Raw genomic sequence first — 19,973 nt, forward strand, 5'->3', positions numbered from 1 at the left:
AACAATATCGGCTTTTAATGAGACTTAAAAAGGGGGTGAGGGAAGGAGGGCAGAACCCAGTGCATGGGGTGTTTGTCTGGGTTATTTATGGGGGAACCCAAAAGCAGAGCTGAGAAATGAGCAGCGTCCTCGTTTGCAGAACTGTGGCCCTCTCGCCACGTGGCTGTCCATTCTGCACACAGCCATCTCCTGGCCTCTTGACGCAGACTCCGCTGTCCCTCCTCAAAGAACCATCTGTCTCATTTCACTGTCGGTTCCTTGCTTCCCTCCCACAAGTCTGTCTCTTTCAGCCTTCCACAAAACAAATGGAATTTAAGGAGAAAAAGTGAAATGTCTGCATCAGCCAGAGTGATCGACGCCAGAAGTGTTGATTTAGAGGGAATTTTTCTGCCTCGCCCTGTCACTTTCGCATTCTGTCTTTTAAGAAAAGAATAAAATAAAAAATCAAGCCCCTTGTATGAGGCAGAAGGCAGCCTTGTGGGTGCTGCTTACCTCCTGCTTGTGTTGCACCGGCTGCCCTGTCTTCTCTCATAATGAAGGTGATGAGGGTATTTGTCAGCAAATAGTAGGAACTCAAGAGGAGCCTCTGGGTTTGAGCACCAAATTCATGCTCTGCAGCAACAACCAGAAAGTTCAAGAGCATGGGAGGAATTTTAAAGAGCATTTTCTTCTTGCATTTGGTTGAAATTCTTCCGTAGGCTTGGTTCCAGCAAGACATCTGGGCAGGTGCGCTCAGCGGGCTGCAGAGCAAGGGAGGAAAAAAATGATGGCTCATGCTTTGCCATCAAGAGCCACGCTGCCAGCGACAGCCCTGGGAAATTTTCGAGTGCAGGTGTGAAAGGGGAGAGGAAGATGAATAGAGCCAATTCTGACTTTTATGAAGTATCTGGAGCAGGCCAGTAGCGGGCAGCTGCTTCCGTGTGACTTTTTCATTAAGGAGGTGAATTCTTGTGTGCAGGCATTGCGTGATTTATCAAGTGCAGTTTGCTAGAATTTAAGATACTCTTTGGGAAAAGCCAAGTGCAGAGATTTTTGGTCCTGGAAGTTTTCCTCGCTGCAACAGAACATCTCTATGTATTCCGACTTGGGTCCTTTTTCTGTGGCCATTGCTGTCCTGAACAGAGCATCGGTTCTCAAAGTGTGGTCCCAGACTGGCGTCATCATGACCTGGGAGATTGTTAGAAATGCAGATTCATGGGGCTCACTCCCGACCCACTGAATCAGAAACCCTTGGGATGGCCCCAGCGATCTAGGGCGTAGCATGTCTCCCAGGTGCTTCCGATGCACGCTCAAGTTAGAGAACCACTGAGCTGGAACACCAATGGCGTCATCCATCACCAAGCCCAACTAGCTGTACCTGCCCATCAGAAGCGACGAAGCAAGATCTGGACTCACAGTAGAAAGACCATGACTGTCTCAAATATTTGGGTAGTTCTTCATGTGTTCCGAAGGATTTTCACATATGTGGAAATTTTCTCATGCAGTTTTAAAAATTGCTTTGAGGAAGACAGGGTGGGTAAAATATCTCCAGTTTACAGATGAAGTAGCACACCTGTTTTGACCAATAGACGACGTGTTTTTTTCTGCTGGATTGACTCTCATGGGATTGGAGATACAAATAAGCAAATTCTTGAGTGGATCTGGAGAATCAGGGAAGTGTCTCCCAGACGATTCAGCCCAGTTCTCCTCCCTTCCCTGCTCCTCACCTGGGGTATTGACAGACATGAGAAAGAACGTGGTCCTTGCATTCTGTTATGTTGGTGCGCAGATGGGCAAACAGACCCAGTAAACTTTTTTTTTTTTTTTTGGTGGCAAGGGCATGGGCTTAAGGTTTGGATTCGGGCTCTGCCTACACCAACAGCCTGACTTTGGCAAGTTTTGCACTTCTTGTAAGGGAGAAGGCAGCCCTGTGTGTGTTCAGTATCCTCTGTCCATGTCATAATTCCTATATGTCAGTTTCTTTATTGTCAACCAAGGATTCCTTTTTGGAGCCTGGGGAGGAGTGAGGGTTGGTTGTAAGGAGAGAAATATCAAATAGGTATGTTCAGTAGATGTTCACTTCCATCCCTAATCCTGAAGATTAACTGATGAAAAGTAACATTACTAATAGCCTCACTTATTATGAGGGCTAACCATGTATCAGACACATCGTATGAAGCATTTTATGTGAATTATCCCATTGATTCCTCCCAGCAGTGAAATGAGGCTCTGTTATTGCTCGTGTTTTGCACACAAGGAAACTGTATGTGACTTGCCCTACATGGCACAGCTGGTGAGATTCAGAGTGAGGGTTTTCCACCAGGCCGCTTAATCTAGAGTGCCCCACAAACCATCATTATTGGCAACGGTTTGACATGGAGTTGGATGAGCTCAGGCTAGAGTAGTATGTATATGGCGGTGTATTAGTTCATTCTCACGCTGTTAATAAAGACATACCCAAGACTGGGTAATTTTTTTTTGAGACGGAGTCTCGCTCTGTCGCCCAGGCTGGAGTGCAGTGGCCAGATCTCAGCTCACTGCAAGCTCCGCCTCCCGGGTTTACGCCATTCTCCTGCCTCAGCCTCCCGAGTAGCTGGGACTATAGGCGCCCGCCACCTTGCCCGGCTAAGTTTTTTGTATTTAGTAGAGACGGGGTTTCACCGTGTTAGCCAGGATGGTCTCGATCTCCTGACCTCGTGATCCGCCTGTCTCGGCCTCCCAAAGTGCTGGGATTACAGGCTTGAGCCACCGCGCCCGGCCAAGACTGGGTAATTTTTAAAGGAAAGAGGTTTCATCGACTCTCCATTCAGCATGGCTGGGGAGGCCTCAGGAAACTTACAGTCATGGTAGAAAGGGGAGCAAACACGTCCTTTTTCACATGGTGGCAGGAAGAGAAGTGCAGAGTGAAGGGGTGGGGAAGCTCCTTATAACACCATCAGATCTCATGAGAACTCACTGTCACAAGAACAGCAGCAGGGGTAACTACCCCCATGATTCAGTTACCTCCCACTGGGTCCCCACCATGATACGTGGGGATTATGGGGACTACACTTCAAGATGAGATTTGCGTGGGGACACAGCCAAACTATATCAGGAGGCTTTTATTTTTGTATGGGGACCTAAATTTGAGAGAGCTGGAAAGTAGTGCTAGGGAAGAAGTACATCTTACAAATGAAAGAAAGTTGCTGCTCCTGATATGATATCCTAGCGAAGAGATGATTGTCAGATTCTAGAAGTTCTAGGTTGTTTCTGAGAGTAGTCAGTTTGAGGTTAGCCTGGTGGGACGCACTTTGTTGTTTTAACCACCCACATACTCCCCTCAGCTTCTGAGCTCTGTGCACACTCACTCAACCATTGTGGAAACCAGTCCTCACTTTGCTTGTGACATTATGCTCTGGTAGGCCCCTTCTTCAGAGTCCTACCATGAAATAAGATGTAGGGGGTGTTCATTCACCATCATATGCATGCATAGCATTTACTAGGGCAAAGCGCCTACACACGCTTTTTTTTTTTTTTTTTTGAGACAGGGTTAATAATTTGCTCCCATAATGGTAAAAATGCATGCCTGATAAATTTCCTCCCCATGTATAAACAGTGGCTCCACACTCCTTTCTGGAGCTCTCCTAACAGAGGAAAGTGAAATCTATTTACATGGAGGCGTCGACATTCCACAAGGATCCATGTTTGTGTTTTTCCAGAAAAGAGTCCAAGCCAAGGCAGATACAACCTATAGACAGGTATAGACTTAGATAGTTATTTTCCTTCTAGAACTTACTGTTTTTCTCAGGGCCACTAATGTTGAGAATTTTGAATCAGGAAATGTGATTTGTGTAAGGGAAAAGGTAGAGGAATGGGAAGTCTTCGCTCTGGCCTTGGATATGGTGAGCGAGCAATCATGGCTTGTTCCACGGCCTAAGGAGCCTGGCCTAGAAACCAGAAACTAGGTCAGAGCAACCCAAATGGATTGATCTAAGGGAACATTTTTACTTCCTTTTACTTTTTTCTTATAAATCATGGTTGGGGCTTCTATCTTATGGTGTCTGCAGGGATCCTACAATGAAATAGAACTAAATTAGCATGTGTCAAGGACGAGAGCTTGAGCAGATGAAAAGCCAGCATTGAACGGAATATACATATATATTTAGGTTGACCTTCCAGGAGTCTTCCTAAAAATGTGACATTACATTTGGAACTATAACGCGATCTCACTGATTAGAAAATTAACCTCCCCCACTCCTGGCTGCATTACCCCTGGAAGGAGTTTCTTTTTAATTTTAGGCATTCGAGGTGAACACCTGGGTCTGCAGAGTCTCATGTTCCACAACCCCCTGCAGTCTGTGCAGCGTAGCTTGGCGGCTGTGGACTTGGAACTTGGACTCAAGTCTCAGGCTCTGGTCCTGTTTCCTCCATGCTCAGTGTGACCTTGCAGGCTTCTTTGAGCTTTGGGCTCCTCCAAGGATGAAAGCCAAATGTGACCCACCTCATGGGGTTGTAATGTGAAAATTTAAAAGTGTGTGTGGACCGGCTGTGGTGACTTACATCTGTAATCCTAGCACTTTGGGAGACCGAAGTGGGGGGATTGCTTGAGCCCAGGAGTTTGAGACCAGCCTGGGCAACTTGGTCAGACCCTCTTTCTACAAAAAATTAAAAAATTAGGCGTGGTGGCATGCACCTATATCCCAGCTACTCAGGAGGCTGAAGTGGGAGGATCATCTCACCCTGGGGAGGTTGAGGCTGCAGTAAGCTATGATCGCACCACTGCACTCCAACCTGGGCGATAGAGTGAGACCCTGTCTCAGACAAAAAAGAAAAAAGAAGTGTGTGTGTAGATGCTTCACCCACAGTAAATGCTCTGCATGCATATGATGGTGAGTGAACACCCGCTATGTCTTCCTTACTTCATCTTATCAAATTGAGGAATTAGCAGACTTACTGATCCCCATCTTCTCCCCATCCCTCTCACCGGATTTGTTAGTGGGATTTCGTAGTCCTGTCCCTGAAGGGAGAAGCTGGAGCTGTTGTGTGCTGTGGTTGCTGTCTTTCCCTGGAGAGGGGTGCTGTGCCAGGCAGCCTCTTCCATCATGGGGCCTCCAGTTCTATGGACTGAGAAGAGTTACAGGCAGGCTGTCCTGCCCGCCTTTGGCCTGACAGGTGTCTTGGGGGTTTTCCGGGACATTCCACTATGGAGTTTCTCCTCTGCTGGGCAGGAAGCACCTGGCGTCTCCTGGAATAGCTGGCTGGCTCAGAGGGGCTGCTGTGGAAACGGAGTTGCCCTCTGTGCCTGTGTGCACAGCACAGTGTGCTAAGAGGGCGGCTGCGGTGTGTTTGTAGTAACAGGTGGTACTCCCCGAGGAAGCTTTGTTTGTGAATTGAGTGTGTTTGTGTGTGTGTCAGAATGCACTTTGTCTATTTCTACTTTAAAGGGGAGGCTTTGACAAAACCTGATCAATATTTTGCATTCCATGCATGAGGAACCAGATGTTAGAAGTTTCCTATCGCTGGGGAGGAGGAGGGAGCTGGGGCCCCTCCAGATTTGTAGAAATCAATGTTCTCTGACAGAAGTTGGTTAGTTTTCCTGGGAAACAAGTAACAGGAACACATTTTTTTGATTTTCACGATGAATTATTTTCTAACAAGAGCCCTCTTTTCGTCTCTTTGACTTTCAGTGTTTGACTAGGGTGAACGAGCACAACATACTAATGGGGTAGAATCCCACAAAGTCGCTCAGCGGAGCCTCTGTTCTCTCCCTTCTTTTTAAATGATTAGTTTGCTTTTTGCGCTTGGTGTTACGTGCCAGCCCGTTTATCCGAGGTGCCTCTTGTTGCAGGGAGGGCTTTGCTGTGTTCTTCTTGGTGGACCAGACCTAGAAGGGAAGGCACAGAGGCGGATGGGGGCTGTGAGATGTTTCCGTGTCAGAAGCATTGGAGTGTCATCTTCCAGCGAAACTGAGACGGGGTGAACATTTTAAAGCATGAGTAGCCCTAATAGGATTAGGAAGAGGTGCAAGAAAAGGTCTATTTGACCGACGTGAGTGAGCCCTCGTATGAACCCTGGCTTCGTTTCCAGCCATAGCCATTGACCCCCTAACTTGTGCCAAGTTTCCAGTGAATCCAGATGAGGACAGTCTGTTATCCACTGCGCAGCATTTGGAGGACTTGGAGTTAGTTGGGCTCTTTTTCTGCTCCCATTTATGACTCAAACTAGATACTTCCTTCCTTCATCATACTTCTCCAAGATTTCAGAAAGTAAATTCAATTGCCAAGCATAGATGTTTCTTTCTGTGAAAGCTACAGTACCTTTGCAGTTCTTATGATACAGTCTTTTGCAGGTGCTATCTATCTGTTTTTATCTATCTGTCTGTCTGTCTATTTATCTATCTATCTATCTATCTATCTATCTATCTATCTATCTATCTATCTAATCTAGTCTGTTTATGTAGTGTGTCTAATCTATTTATTGAGACAGGGTCTCACTCTGTCAGCCAGGGTGGAGTGCAGTGGTGTGATCATACCTCCCTTCAGCCTCCACCTCCTGGGATCAAGTGATCCTCTTGCCTCAGCCTCCCAAGTAGTTGAGACTACAGGTGTGTGCCACCACTCTTGGCTAATTGTTTATTTCCTTTTGTAGAGACCGGGTCTCACCATGTTGCCCAGGCTGCTGTTGAACTCCTAAGCTCAAGTGATCCTCCTTCCTTGGCCTCCCAGTGTTAGGATTACAGGCGTGAGCCACCATGCCCAGCCTCCAGGTGCTTTCTAAACAAGCAAGTGAGTTGGAGTGGCAGTGATCAAGGAAAAGTATAGTCAGATTTAAGGTTATAGGGAGAGGCTGGCCCAACCAAGTGAGTTTGGGTAGACCCGAGTTCCCACTCTTTTTTGGTTAGCTAGGTTGACCTCGAGCTACTGGTTGGTCTTGCTTTCTCCTTAGTAATTTGTGGGAAGATACTGGATTTTCTTGAGTTAGCTAGGAGGCCTCTGTGATTTTCAGTATTCCAGGAAGTATATTCTCAAAACAGTATTCAAGCCAAAGGGGGATGCCCTCATTATACTCTTCCTTATGCTCTTGGAGTTGCTGCTGTCACTGCCTGCATCACCTGCAGGTTAAGTCCCTGGGGTTGGACATACTCTGTGTGCATGTGTGTGCCCGTGTGTGCGTGTGCACACAGTGTCTTGTGTTGTAGACACTTAGACTCGAACCGAAACAAACCCCGCCAGATGGGCTCACCAGCTGCTTTTCGCTGGGTCTCCGGGTGGCATGCATCCCAGCACACTGCCCACAGTTGGAGCTGTTGTTTTGTTTTCTTTTTAAAATTACACTCCTGACCCGACAAAGGAGAGTAGGTAGGAATTGTGAGCACAGAGAGTAAAGAAAATGGAAAAAGTAAAAACAGAACCCGGTTGCCCTCCTCCCCAGCGGGTGAGCTCTGTGATAGAGGCGGAAGGGGTTGGGGAATTCAGGATTTGCGTGGGAGAAAAATTTCCTGCCTGGCGAGGAGAGCAAGAACTCTGAAAGCAGGCAGCTCCTTTCTTGAGTGCACCACTGGGATTTGTGCCTTGGTGGATTCTTCATATATTACAGTGAATTTAATTAAATACATTGTGATCCCAATTGAGGGTATTCTAATTAGCTGGGTCAGGAACAAATTATTCTCCCTCCTCCTCCAAATGAAAACATCCACTCTCTTCTGCGGGGAAGGCATGTTCTTGGCTGACTGACTTGCCCCGTGGAGTGCTCATGGGCCTCTTAGCACACTCCCTACCGCTGCTTTTTATTAGGCAGGTTCCAAGGGTGGGATTCTGGGGATAAGGCCAGTGCCACTTGGAAGGAAGGGAGAGAGGATCTGACCAACGGGGTCAGGGTTGAGCCGCTCAGGGCCTAGGAAATGGTCGAATGATGTGGAGAAGGTCACAGAGGTCAGGACCCTGCCGCTAGCTTTGGGTGTCTGTTTACTTCTGGTTGGACAACTTAAAAAATAACAAGACACTTGGAAAATCTGGGGAGAACAGGACTTGTCACATGCAGGTAGACATCAGTAGAGCCAAGCAGAAGTTTGGGTTGGGATGTTAGGTTTATGCACAGCTGTTTCTTGGCAAACAAGATATAGTTTATTCTGTATTTTCTTTTTTTTTTTTTTTTTTTTTTTTTTTTGGCAGAGTTTTGCTCTGTCGCTCAGGCTGGAGTGTAGTGGCACTATCCTGGCTCACTGCAACCTCCACCTCCCAGGTTCAAGCGATTCTCCTGCCTCAGCCTCCCAAGTAGCTGGGACTACAGGCATCCACCATTACGCCCAGCGAATTTTTGTATTTTTGTAGAGATGGGGTTTCACCGTGTTGGCCAGGCTGGTTTTGAACTCCTGACATCAGGTGATCCACCTGCCTCGGCCTCCCAAAGTCCTGGGATTACAGGCGTGAGCCACTGCACCCGGCCCATTCTGGACTTTTTTAAGTGTTTTGGAGAATAAACTTGGAATACAAGGCAAGCTTGAAATGTTGAATGAATCTTTCATGGAAGTTTCTAGGAGAGGACCCTAGGTGTGTTCACTCGACCAGAGTAGGTGGGAGCAGCCATGGCTCCATTGTCTTGTTTCCTCTTATTCTTTTCTCCACGATTTTTAGTGTATGCCCAGTTTCTTGCTAAAATGGCTCTCAAAGTGGCAGACAAAAGAATTCATGGCAGTGTAAGAGATTGTAGTTTACCAACATGAGCTAGAGTGTGGAGTGGATTTTAGAGTATCTTTATCATATCCATTTTTTAAAGTGTGAGTCCCCGGTATGATGTTTATTTCAATCCAGGGTTTATACGGTCCTATGACCCAAGAGCCCATGGATTTAAGGACAAAAGACATTTGACATCGTATTTCCATCCAACTCTTTTGGCCACGTTATTCCTGTCTTCTGGCTCAGAGATTGAAGACTCCAGCCATTTGGAATAGAACTCTCACACATCCATATTCAAATTTGATGTTTGAAATTCAATGCCTTATTGTGAGGAAATCCTGTTTCATAGGGAAGTGTAGTGGGGGATTGGACGTAAGGCTTTAGTGATTCTTGATCTGATTTCATAGTTTATTCTACCTCCAAAATCTCTTGATGGAACGTATTTCTTTGAATTTCATGGCTGTTGTCTCTGCTATCTTTTATTCATTCAGTTTTAGTTGAAGCTTTAATGAATATCATTCTTTTGGTCCTGGTGACCTAAGACAGCAGTTCTTGGCTCCCTTACAGGTTTCCAGCTCCTCGGTTTTAGGACAAACTAAATGGAATATCCTGGAATATCCTGGTCCTGTTTGTGGCTTCTGAGTTCTGAGGGTCCTGGTGGAGTAGTTTGGGGGAAGGGATGTGGGCTAGCTCATCTTCTCCGTTCACTTCTGCCTGCCTTCTCCCCAGGATTGTAACCTCCAGAAAGCACTGCCTCAGCACATTGCGTCCTCCTGACACCCTCTGAAAGGAACCTCATCGCAGAGAAGGCGGTGAAGTTAAATCATTTTTAAAAAACAGCTCAGAGGTCAGGCACAGTGGCTCACGCCTGTAATCCCAGCTACTTTAGGAGACTGAGGCAGGTGGATTGCTTGAAGTCAGGGGTTTGAGACCAGCCTGGCCAACATGGTAAAACCCTGTCTCTACTAAAAATACAAGAATTAGCTAGGTATGCTGCCTCATGCCTGTAGATGCAGCTACTCAAGAGGCTGAGGCAGGAGATTGCTTGAACCCAGGAGGCGGAGGTTGCAATGAGCCAAGATTGAGCCATTGCACTCCAGTCTGTGTGACAGGGCAAGACCCTGTCTCAAAAAATAAATAAAGAAAGAAAAAATAAACAAAAAGCCCCTCAAATTTATCTCCAGAAAAGTAGCTTTTTATCACCAGTTGTAATTTTTCTAATAGTTAAGATTGAACTCACTGGTTCTTCCAACGCTTTCTTGTTATAGAAATTTTACTTTGTCCAAGGTGCTACATTTGAGTGTGTGAATCACCCATTTTGGGGGCAGAAGGGATTGTACTCTCTTGGTGCCTGTGAAGCTCGTCGCATTCTTATGTACAAGTTGGCAAGATTTCCTGTGGGATACTTGAGCCAGTTTATGTGATTGAGGACTTCAACCCCCCTCCCATGAGTTTTCTGTGACGCTTAGTTGGTGCATTTATGTTTCTTCTTCCAGCAAAGTACAAATGTGCTTCTGGATTTTTCACACGTGATCCGTGAACACAGGACGTGTGCATGTCAGTACGTGAGCCTCAGGGCAGTGTCCCTTGATAGGAAGCACTCAACAGGGCCACTCTGGTATTTTCAGGATTGCGTGGAGTTCAGGGCATTCTAACCATTTTAGCTCGTCAGTGTCTTGCATTCTGAACTGGGCAAGGATGAGACATCCAAGCAAGACTAGAAACCATTATCCCGGCATAGACATCAGACAGAAGCAGTGTGGGTCAGAAAGGAGACAAGCAACATGGGCAGTTCCGAGATGTTTGTTGTGTGCCTGCCATGGCTCCAAGGGCCAGGTTTGGCTGACTGGGCTGGGGGTTGAGGGCAGGTGGTGAGGAGGAAAAAGGACACGTAATCACAGGAACACGTAAAGCACTCACATGACCTGAATTTCCTCCTTCAAAAGGGTGCTGGGTACGTGGCTGGAGGAGACAAGCCTCAGGTTCTACATCTCTCTCTCCCCTCAACTAACTGGGTTACCTTGGGTCAGTCATTTAAGCTTTTGGGAGTGTTTCCCTTGCTTCATGTGTACCCAATAAAAGAATTCCCTCTTCCCCTAAAATGAATCATTGGAAATGAAGGAGACGGCCTTTCTACACCAGGAGCACATTCATTCTGTGTTAGTCAAAAAGAGTCCACAGCTTTCATTACATTCCTAGGAGACTCAGAAACATTGTGAGTTTTGTTCTTAGGTCGCCTTTAAGTCTTCCTAGCCACAGAAGCCTGGGGTCTGCCACCTGTCTGCATGACCTCTTCTATTCTGTTACCCCAGACATGAATCCTTTCTGTGCCTGCCTCCTGGGGGCTCTTAGGCTGCCATGCTCTGGGATCAACACTGTGTCTACTAAAAACAACAGAGGATGTAATTTGGATGGTCTGACCATCTGATACACCAACTTACCAATGATATTGGCCAATGATAAGCCAGGTGACTTTGAGATACTGACAGGGAGCTCGTCTGAAGAAATTTATTTTTCTGGCATTTTTTAATCTAGGGGAAAACCTAATTTGGGGTTCTCCCAGTAGACTGTGGTTTTTAATACAAACACTGGAGTTGTCTTGTGAAAAAGCCAGATACTAGCTCTGGCTCCATGTTCCTGACCTAGGGTGCTGTACAGGCGGGATGACCAGAGGCTATTACCTGAACCAGGGTTTGGCTTAACTTTTCCTGTCATAATTTAGTACATTTCTGTAGTAACAATCTAGACCTTGTGGACTATACTATCTCTGTCAACAGCTGTTCAACTCTGATGTTTCAAAAACATCCATAGACGGTATGTAAATCAATGGACGTGGTTGTGTTCCAACAAAACTTTATTTACAAAAAACAGGCTGTGGGTTGAATTTGGCCTGTGGGCCGTAGTTTGCCAACCCCTGATCTAACAAGAGAAGGACACTTTAGAGAACAAAAGGGGAAACCTTTAACCTTGCGCCAGGAAAGCCAGTGTTGCACTGAGAGGGCCCATGTGATCAGGATTATCAACATTCTGAAAAGCCACATGGCCGGGGCTGTTTAGGGGAGACAGGAATGGGTATCAGCTTGCTGTGCCTCTTCAAAGAACTGCTAGAGAAGGGTACTCTGGGGAAAACAAAACCCCTCTAAGGAGTCTCACAGATGAAGACTACATTAGTCCATTACTGTGCTGCTACCAAGAACTGCCCAGGACTGGGTAATTTACAAAGGAAAGAAATTGACTCAGTTCTACAGGGCTGGGGAGGTCTCAGGAAACTTACAATAATGGTAGAAGGGGAAGCAGGCATGTCTTTCTTCACATGGCAGCAGGAAGGAGAAGTGCTGAGTGAAGTGGGGAAAAGCCCCTTATAAAACTTATCAGGTCTCATGAGAACTCAGTATCACAAGAACAGCGTGGAGAAACCACCCCCATGATCTAATCACCTCCCACGAGGTCCTGCCCCCAACACGTGGGGATTACAGTTCAGATTACAATTCAAGATGAGATTTTGGGTGGGGACACAGCTAAACCATATCAAAGACTGTCCTGTTTGGCTGTGGAGATGTGTCCCCTGAAGGCATGCCTCTGCCTGTGACCAGGATGGTGTGGGCTGATGCCAGTGGTGGCTTTGAGTGGCTTATCCGAGGCATGTCCTTCTCTTTTGTCCCTCGCAGCACCTTCAGCAGCATGAGAGTGGTGTGGAAGGTGAAAGCTGCTACTACCACTGCGTTCTGTGCAACTACTCCACCAAGGCCAAGCTCAACCTCATCCAGCATGTGCGCTCCATGAAGCACCAGCGAAGCGAGAGCCTGCGAAAGCTGCAGCGGCTGCAGAAGGGCCTTCCGGAGGAGGACGAGGACCTGGGGCAGATCTTCACCATCCGCAGGTGCCCCTCCACGGACCCAGGTGAGTGATCTTGCAGGCGTGGGAGGCCCAGGTTGGGCCTGGGTGTTCACCTCCTTGAGGCCTCCTGAGGGCTTCTGTTTGAGGGAGACATTACTGATTTAGCTGGTCCTCGTGTTCCTTACTGACTTCTCAGGTGAGCATTGTGTTTGGGAAGGAACGTGCAGGGATTGTTGCCTGCCCGCCTTTCTGTCATTTTCTTTTCTTTCTTCTTCTTCTTCTTCTTCTTCTTTTTTTTTTTTTTTTAAAGGAACTTGGCAGCACTTTTCTTGGAGCAAGGCTCAGTCTTAGGAAGGTCACAAGCTACTACCCAGGGAGCAGGCCAACAGAAGATATTCTCTATTCTAAGATTCCTCCAGTACATACTTTAGATTCAATTTATTGGTTCAGATTGACATAGCAAATGCTACCTCGTGTGTCCTGCTCAGTATTAAGAGTAGACAATTTGTGGCCTCAAAGTCTGGTCAGTAAAATTGAACTTCAGAGAGGAATAAAACACGTGCTTGTTATAAAAATTTCAGTTGTATTTGGGAGTGATTTTGGGTGCTTCTTGGGTCCACGCTGCTTGCTACTTCAATGTGTCTAGACCTAGTGGGAGCTCGCCTCGTTTCTACCTCCTCATGTCATCTCCCTGCAGCCACCTTTTTCCCCACTTCCCTCCCTCCACCCATGACTCCCCCTCCCATTGGGACTTCATTGGGTAGAATCACCTCCTCTTTTCTAGTTTTTCAATCTTCCGGTCTCTTGTGCTCAACTTAGGTGCTTAAGACAGTCACTCGCCTCTTTCGAAATGAACTTTCCAAGAAAAGCTCTCCTTTCATCCTAGGTCCCTTGCTGTCTCTATGACAGAATCTTCCAGATTCTTAAGAGAACCCTCTGACCTGCTCACTTCTATTCCATGGCTCAACCTCCTACAACCCATTTCCTGTCACCAAGCCGCTCTTGGGAGGGTGCCGCTGATCTTTGACTGACACAGCCCAGGATGCGCTGGGCCTGACTGTTTTCTTTTTGCAATGTTTGAAATTGTTGCCCAGCCCTTTCTTGAAGCTCCCTTCCCTTCCCTTGCCTTCCCTTGGCTTCCAGGGTGTTTTCCTCTTGTCCTCCGGCTTCCCTGGACAGTCTCCAAGCCTGACCCTGGCTGGTGGTTCTCAGCCTGCCCCATGTGCCTGGGCATTGGGCACTGTGGCCTGGTCCTCGGCTCTGAGCCTCTTGAGCTTTGATCTCTTGGTGCTGCCAAATGCTCTTGAACAGCTTCCTGGACGCCACTGGTCCCACCTCCCAGATGTTGAGCTTCCTGGACATCTCATTGGTCACACTTCCTGGACCCCTTGCTCACCACTCTCTCTGCCACATTTCTTTTTCCTTTTAATGACAGCTTGTCTAACGGCCTGGCCAAGCCAGAGACTCGAGGCCACTCCTGGTCCCTCAGTCTCCCGCAGCGCCTTCTCAGCCATTCAGCCATCATGGGTGTGTGCAGCTTTAACCTTAATATAATAAAATTACACGTTTTTATAATTTTTAAATGCAAAAAGTTACATAAATTATATGAAGAAGAGCATGCCCCTTTCCCATCCCCTTTTCCAGGGGATCAGCTTTCGACTTTCAGATGTTTCTTTTGTTACTTATTTCCATGTTTCTCCTCATGCTTCTACGACTGTCTCTTGTTTTTAAGTTTTAGATGTTACCTCTTGACTTTCTACCTGGGCAGATGAGGATTTCACTGGTGTGCTGTTCCACAAACCCACCTGCGTATGCACCTACACCCATACCCCAACCACAAACTCTCTGAGATGGCACACACACCAGCCCTGATACCTCATACACACACATTCTTGCACCTGTGCACGCACGCATGCACGCAAGCGCGCACACACACACACACTTTCTCTGCATCCCACACATTCCATTGACATTCACATACACAGCCCACAGACAAGACACCATATCCACATACATTGTATATACACACACACACACCCTGTATACGCTCACACACCCACACAAGCCATATACTGCACCCACACGCCCCATCCGCGTGCAGCTCCCCCACATACACTGCACCCCCCACATGCAAACATCATAAACTCATAGACACTGTACCCCCACACACCCCACACACACTAACAAGCACCCTCACTCTACCCACAAATACATAGGCACTGCCCCGCACACACCCGCACCCTCCATACCCCACTTGGACTCCCTCCCATTCCCCAACCCCCTCCACACTCAGTCCTTCCTCCCTCCACCTTCTATTATGATTAAATAATAATTGGGGGTTATATTAATATTCAGTGTTTTCATTATTATAACTATAAATATTAATCGCAGCTGAGCCATGTAGAGTTTTATAATTTCATTTACCTTCTTGTACAACTTATTGTTTTCTCTGGTTTTCTAGGTACCTATGATTAATTCATGGCGAACCTTACTCTGCCAGAAGTAGACATTTCCTAATCTCTGAACGCTCTGCTCTATCAGTTTTTCTGTCAGCTTCATTTCCTCCTGGAGGCATCCCTCCTAAGCCCCTCCAAAGCCCTCTGCCCACCTGCTCCTCTCCGGATCATCCGACTGCTCCTTCGCTGCCTCCTCATATAAATGAAACAGCAATTCCCAAATGATGGGCTAGACCACAATTCAGGAATTTTTCTCCCAGCCAGAGTGGTCGAGGTTTCGACAGTCAGTAGGAATCGTTTGTTCAGGAAAGGGCTGTTGGGTGCTGGGGTAATTTTTGTCACTTGAAGGTCACTGCAAGACTGTCTCTTGCCATGTGTTTTTCAAATGCCTCTTCTGGTTACAGTTGAAACACCTTAATTGGTGGAGCTTCTGCTTTGCCTCTGATCCCATCTATCTGCATGGGAGCACTCTCAGGAGTGAGGGACGAGGACGGGCCTGAGGCTGAGGCCATTGGGCCATCTAGCTGTGGGGGAGCCCGTGCCCCACCCGGGGATTGTGGCCTCCGTTTGATCCGCTGCTCTGCATAAGTGCACTGTCGAGTCATTCCCCGGGTTCTCTTTCTTTCTACCAACATACCTAGACCTGTTTCTCGCTCAGGGTTTGTGTTTTGTTTGGGGTGTTTATGTGGCCAGCTCTGCAGACATCATTGTTTTAATCGTCTGTTAAAACCTGGTCCATTTCACCCCTCAATTCTTTCTTTCACTCTGCTCAGAATTCCTTTTGTATTAATGAGATGCCCACAGTAAACAGTGTACAACTGCCACTTCACCCAGAGTCTGTGGCCTGGAACAAACAGTTCCCTGTTTTGGAATGTGGTGCTTCCGTGGATGCAGTCCGGCACCAGTGCCTTCGAGGTTCCTCTCATTTAGTGTGTACTAGGGGTTTTTCCCCGGGACGCGTGTGAGCAACTTCAGTGAGATGATGGACTTCCCTTCCGTATTTCAAGATCCTTTGGGATTGGCTTTGACCTGGAGTCATGTTTTTGCTCTCTCCCCTGCTCCCTCCCCACGCCACACTCTTCCCCTCCCACACACAGGCTCCAGTTCAGTCCATACTACTGATGACAAAAGGGACAAAGTATTACGTATTATTTCTTCATGTTGACATTAACAAGAACTTGGTTCTGTTTTAGGAACCGCTTTAAGAAAACTCATCTTAAGATATATCTTCCCTCTCCCCAGGGGTTGGCTCTTCAAAACTTGAAAGGATATCTTCAAGAGAGTGGACATTATGGACCTGGTAGAATTGAGAAATTTAAGATGATCAACTTTAAATTTTGTAAACATCGACTCTATAGACTATTCCCAACTCTGTCCTCTTTAACACAAGGGTCAGGACATGATTTTTCAGGTAGAAACGTCATCCTGTGGCATCAGGAGCATTAGGAAGTCCTGGAGCACCTTTTAGGAGCCCCACCCGCTCTGACCAGAAGCTGCCCATCCATGGCTGTGCCGTCTCGAGTTGGAAATTCTGGCTTTCTGTCATCATCCTGCTAAATGATGACTTTCCTTCTCCTTTCCTCTTCTCCTCTGTTGTCCACGTGCCACAGAATATTACACAAAACCCTTCAGAAATAACTCCCTGTCCCTTCTGAGTTCTGGACCTCATCCCCAGTCTCACTTCACCACCTGCAGGTATCTAGATGTCGGCTCCTAAGGCAGGAGGGGTGAACTCGACAATAGTTCCTGCCCTGTGGATGACAAAAAAATATCATCTATTCCCAGTTTACCTGTTATTTAAGTCACTTGTTTGCCAGTAGGTCCAGTTCATCATGTAGCCTGCCAACCCATGTGAACCTGTGGGTCTGGAGGAAGGAGTCAAGGTAGAAGAAATTGCAAAGGTCTCCTCCGTCCCTTCAGAATTTTCTGGTAGCAGCCAGGATCTATATCTGCCATGACTGGCTACGTAACCCTGTGAGAGGCCTTGTGGTTGGGCACATACATCTAAGTCCTGCCCTGCACCAGAGGACGGAGCCTTGGCCACCAGCTGAGTGCTAACAGTTAGGCTGTTGTGCCCGTGTGGCCCTGCCGTGGTGGAGTTCTGCCCTTATGTCAGTGGGCAGGCCGCGTCCTGTGTTAAATTGTCTTTGGTTCAGTGTGATGGTCTTTGTCGTTACACTTTTCCACCCTTACCCCACAACAGACACAAGCACGCATGCCTGCTGGGCCTTCCTGTTTTAAAAATGGCTTGGAAATACATCTTTCAAAGACAGTAACTCACCAGGTGAGGTTCCTCTTCCAACCCCCACAATTTATTTTTATTGGCTTGAGTGTGTTTTCTACAAGACCAAGTAGTCTCTGGAATTGGTTGGGATTTGGTCTCGGCATTTCATACTTACCCACCCACAGGTAGAAGCCACTCACCATCACTGGCCAATGCCCTGGGCCGGAGCCCTGATTTGCTGGCAGCTGCCATTTGCTTCCCTAGTTGACCAGAAGCTCTTGAAAAATGGAGAGCTCTCAGAGGTGGGTCATGTGGAGGATCAGCTTCCCTGTTTGCTTATTTAAAAGGCATTTCTGGCTCCTGGGTGAAACTGTAGTTAATTTCATTCTATCAAGTGCCCTGGGTTTTGAGAACACAGGCCCTTTGTGTTTCTGCTGTCAGCCTTTCTCCTCCTCCTCCTCCTCCTGTTTTCTCTCTTACTCGCCTTGTCCTAAGTACTTTCTCTTTCACGTAGACATAGACCTCCAAATTTTACATGCATGTAATGAAGTTCAGCAGTTCTTTACTGATGACCGATTACATATAAGGCTTTTTATGAGCTGGAGAGCATAGCTGATCACTGATGGACATACTGCGCTCTCAGTATGGACACACTGATGACTAGACCAGCTCAGGCATTGGAAGTAACTGGACCCGGACTCAGTTTACAGAGGGCGCACGATGATTCAGAATTTAAGAGACTTGTTTTTCTTGGAGCAAAAAGCAGTATCCCCCTTTATAGATACATCTTTGACATTCACGGTAGTGAATTTCTGGGGCCAGAGAGGTGCACACAGCTTGCCAAGTGACAGTGTGGTTTTGGTGACAGCCTTTAACTGCAGCACTCACTGGCCTCATTTGATGGATCATTTTTTAAACCAAGTTTCAGGGAGTTCTGTTTAACTTATACAGCTTAAAAGACCAAGAATATATACTGTCTTCAGCTTTCTTACTTGGTTTTGTTTTTATTTTTCAAAGTTGGTGTAAGGCTGCTCTCTAAATATAAAGTATATCTTTTTTTTTTCGTAAATAGCTAAATTATATGCAATTTCAGTGTAATTTTTCTGATAGCACTAAAATATGTTGTGGCCAGCTCTGAATTTCTGAAATATTGTTTTTATAAAACCAGCACACCCATGCTTTTTTCTGCTTTCCTTTTTACTGTACTTCTTGTTGACCGGGCTTGGGGAAGGTATAGGAACTTAAAGTATTTTTAACTAGAGACGTTAAATGTAAAAGTGCATCAGAACAAATGGGGGTGACTGAAATTTGAAGCGTTTATGGAGGCATGGAGAAAATACGACTTTATCTGTCTAAAGGACATTCCCTGATGAAGGACTGTTTGGACAGGGATTGTAAATTTCAGCATGCTTTTTAGAAAGATGCTTCACAATGCAAGGGTAAAGAGAGGTCATTATGTATGAACACGAAAAGAGAACATAATGTTGTTAAATGAAAAATGAGTTTACAGGATAACATAGGTTGATTCCTTTTTGTAAGTATTTTTCTTACAGCTTTTAAAATCGTCATTCAAGCAAGGAGTTCGTGACTGGTGTCTGGCTGTTCTGGGGTGGGATGTATTTATATGGACTAACAGAGTGTCAGATGTGTGGCGAGGGCTCAGATGGTGGTGGTGTTTGTTGATAGAGATTTTAGCAAAATCACTAACAGGCTACCAAGAAGTAAATCTTGATTGTCTTTTGTTCGTGGAGGTGTTTTTTATTTGCCAGTATTCGTAGTTTGATCACTCTGTGATTCTCCTGCATTTTGCATTGACATAGAGAGGACAGGAGTAGTTCTCAGGGTGTACACTGTCTTGTTTTTCTGTTGGAACAGAGTTCTTGATTTGCCTTAATTAGTCCTCTAACAATCTACAAAGGTCAGTGCCAATTGCCTGTTCATTTACATTTGTAATTGTGATGGCTTCTGATTACATATTTCTTGTCTTAGTCCTTCCTAAGTACATGCTAGTGTGTCCTCCCCCACCCCCACCCCCCCAACACATACACCCCAGAGTGGTGTGAAGGCCAAAAATCTGACTCTTCATAGATGAAACCTTTGTAGCAACTGCCCAGCCTCACTGGAACTTCAGTGTCTGTTCTGGAAAGCCATCTTGGAGAGGCTATTGCTTCTAAGTTAGGGATATAATGAAGCCAGAATCAGGGAAATTACGTCGATACCAGGCAAGAAATCTGAGAGCCATTATCTAGGAGCCTTGTTGAACTGAGTAATTAAGGGCAATTAAACTTTTCTGCTTGCTCTCTGCAAAATATGCTAATGATCTGGTCTGCTGGAAGGTGGACATACGCAGTGCTGTTTCACTGCTGTCAGATGCTGCCGGCCTGTAAGGTCTCCTGGAGAAAGTGTGGCATCACCAGGATGGACAGGTGGGCAGTGGGTTGAGTGTGCAGCCTCCCACCCAGCCTCCTGTTTCCTGGCTGTCTGTTCCAGGACTTGCACCTCTTCACCAGTTACCTAGACCTGGCTGCAGTGGCCTGGGCTGCAGTGATTCATATTCACTCATTCTTTGATATTCTAGATCCATCATTCATTCGTTGCGTTATTTTTCTGAGATGATGAGCTCCCAGGGTTTTGTGCGTGTTGTTTCAGCATGTGACATTGTGGCATCAGCTGTACACTGCCCTTCTGGTTAGTGTTGTTCTTGGTCAGGGTCTCCAGGCTGTCTTCCATGCTATCTTCATGAGTGGGTGTGTCTTCCATGCTATCTTCATGAGTGGGTGGCAGTGCATGCCTAATGCCGCCCGCTGGGAGAAGCAGTGATAC

At 46.6% G+C, this 19,973-nt stretch overlaps 1 protein-coding gene across 1 annotated transcript in view; it reads left to right on the forward strand.

Annotated features, from left to right (window-relative positions):
- ZFHX3 (zinc finger homeobox 3) overlaps positions 1-19,973 on the forward strand; it is a 175,876-nt gene that overhangs the window by 57,822 nt on the left and 98,081 nt on the right. The window contains exon 3 of the mRNA XM_011976709.1: positions 12,302-12,533. Coding sequence (XP_011832099.1) covers positions 12,302-12,533 — 232 coding nt within the window. The remainder of the gene's footprint in view (positions 1-12,301; positions 12,534-19,973) is intronic.

This window comes from Mandrillus leucophaeus, unplaced genomic scaffold, assembly GCF_000951045.1.
Source record: "Mandrillus leucophaeus isolate KB7577 unplaced genomic scaffold, Mleu.le_1.0 Scaffold17, whole genome shotgun sequence".
Taxonomy (NCBI): Eukaryota; Metazoa; Chordata; class Mammalia; order Primates; family Cercopithecidae; genus Mandrillus; species Mandrillus leucophaeus.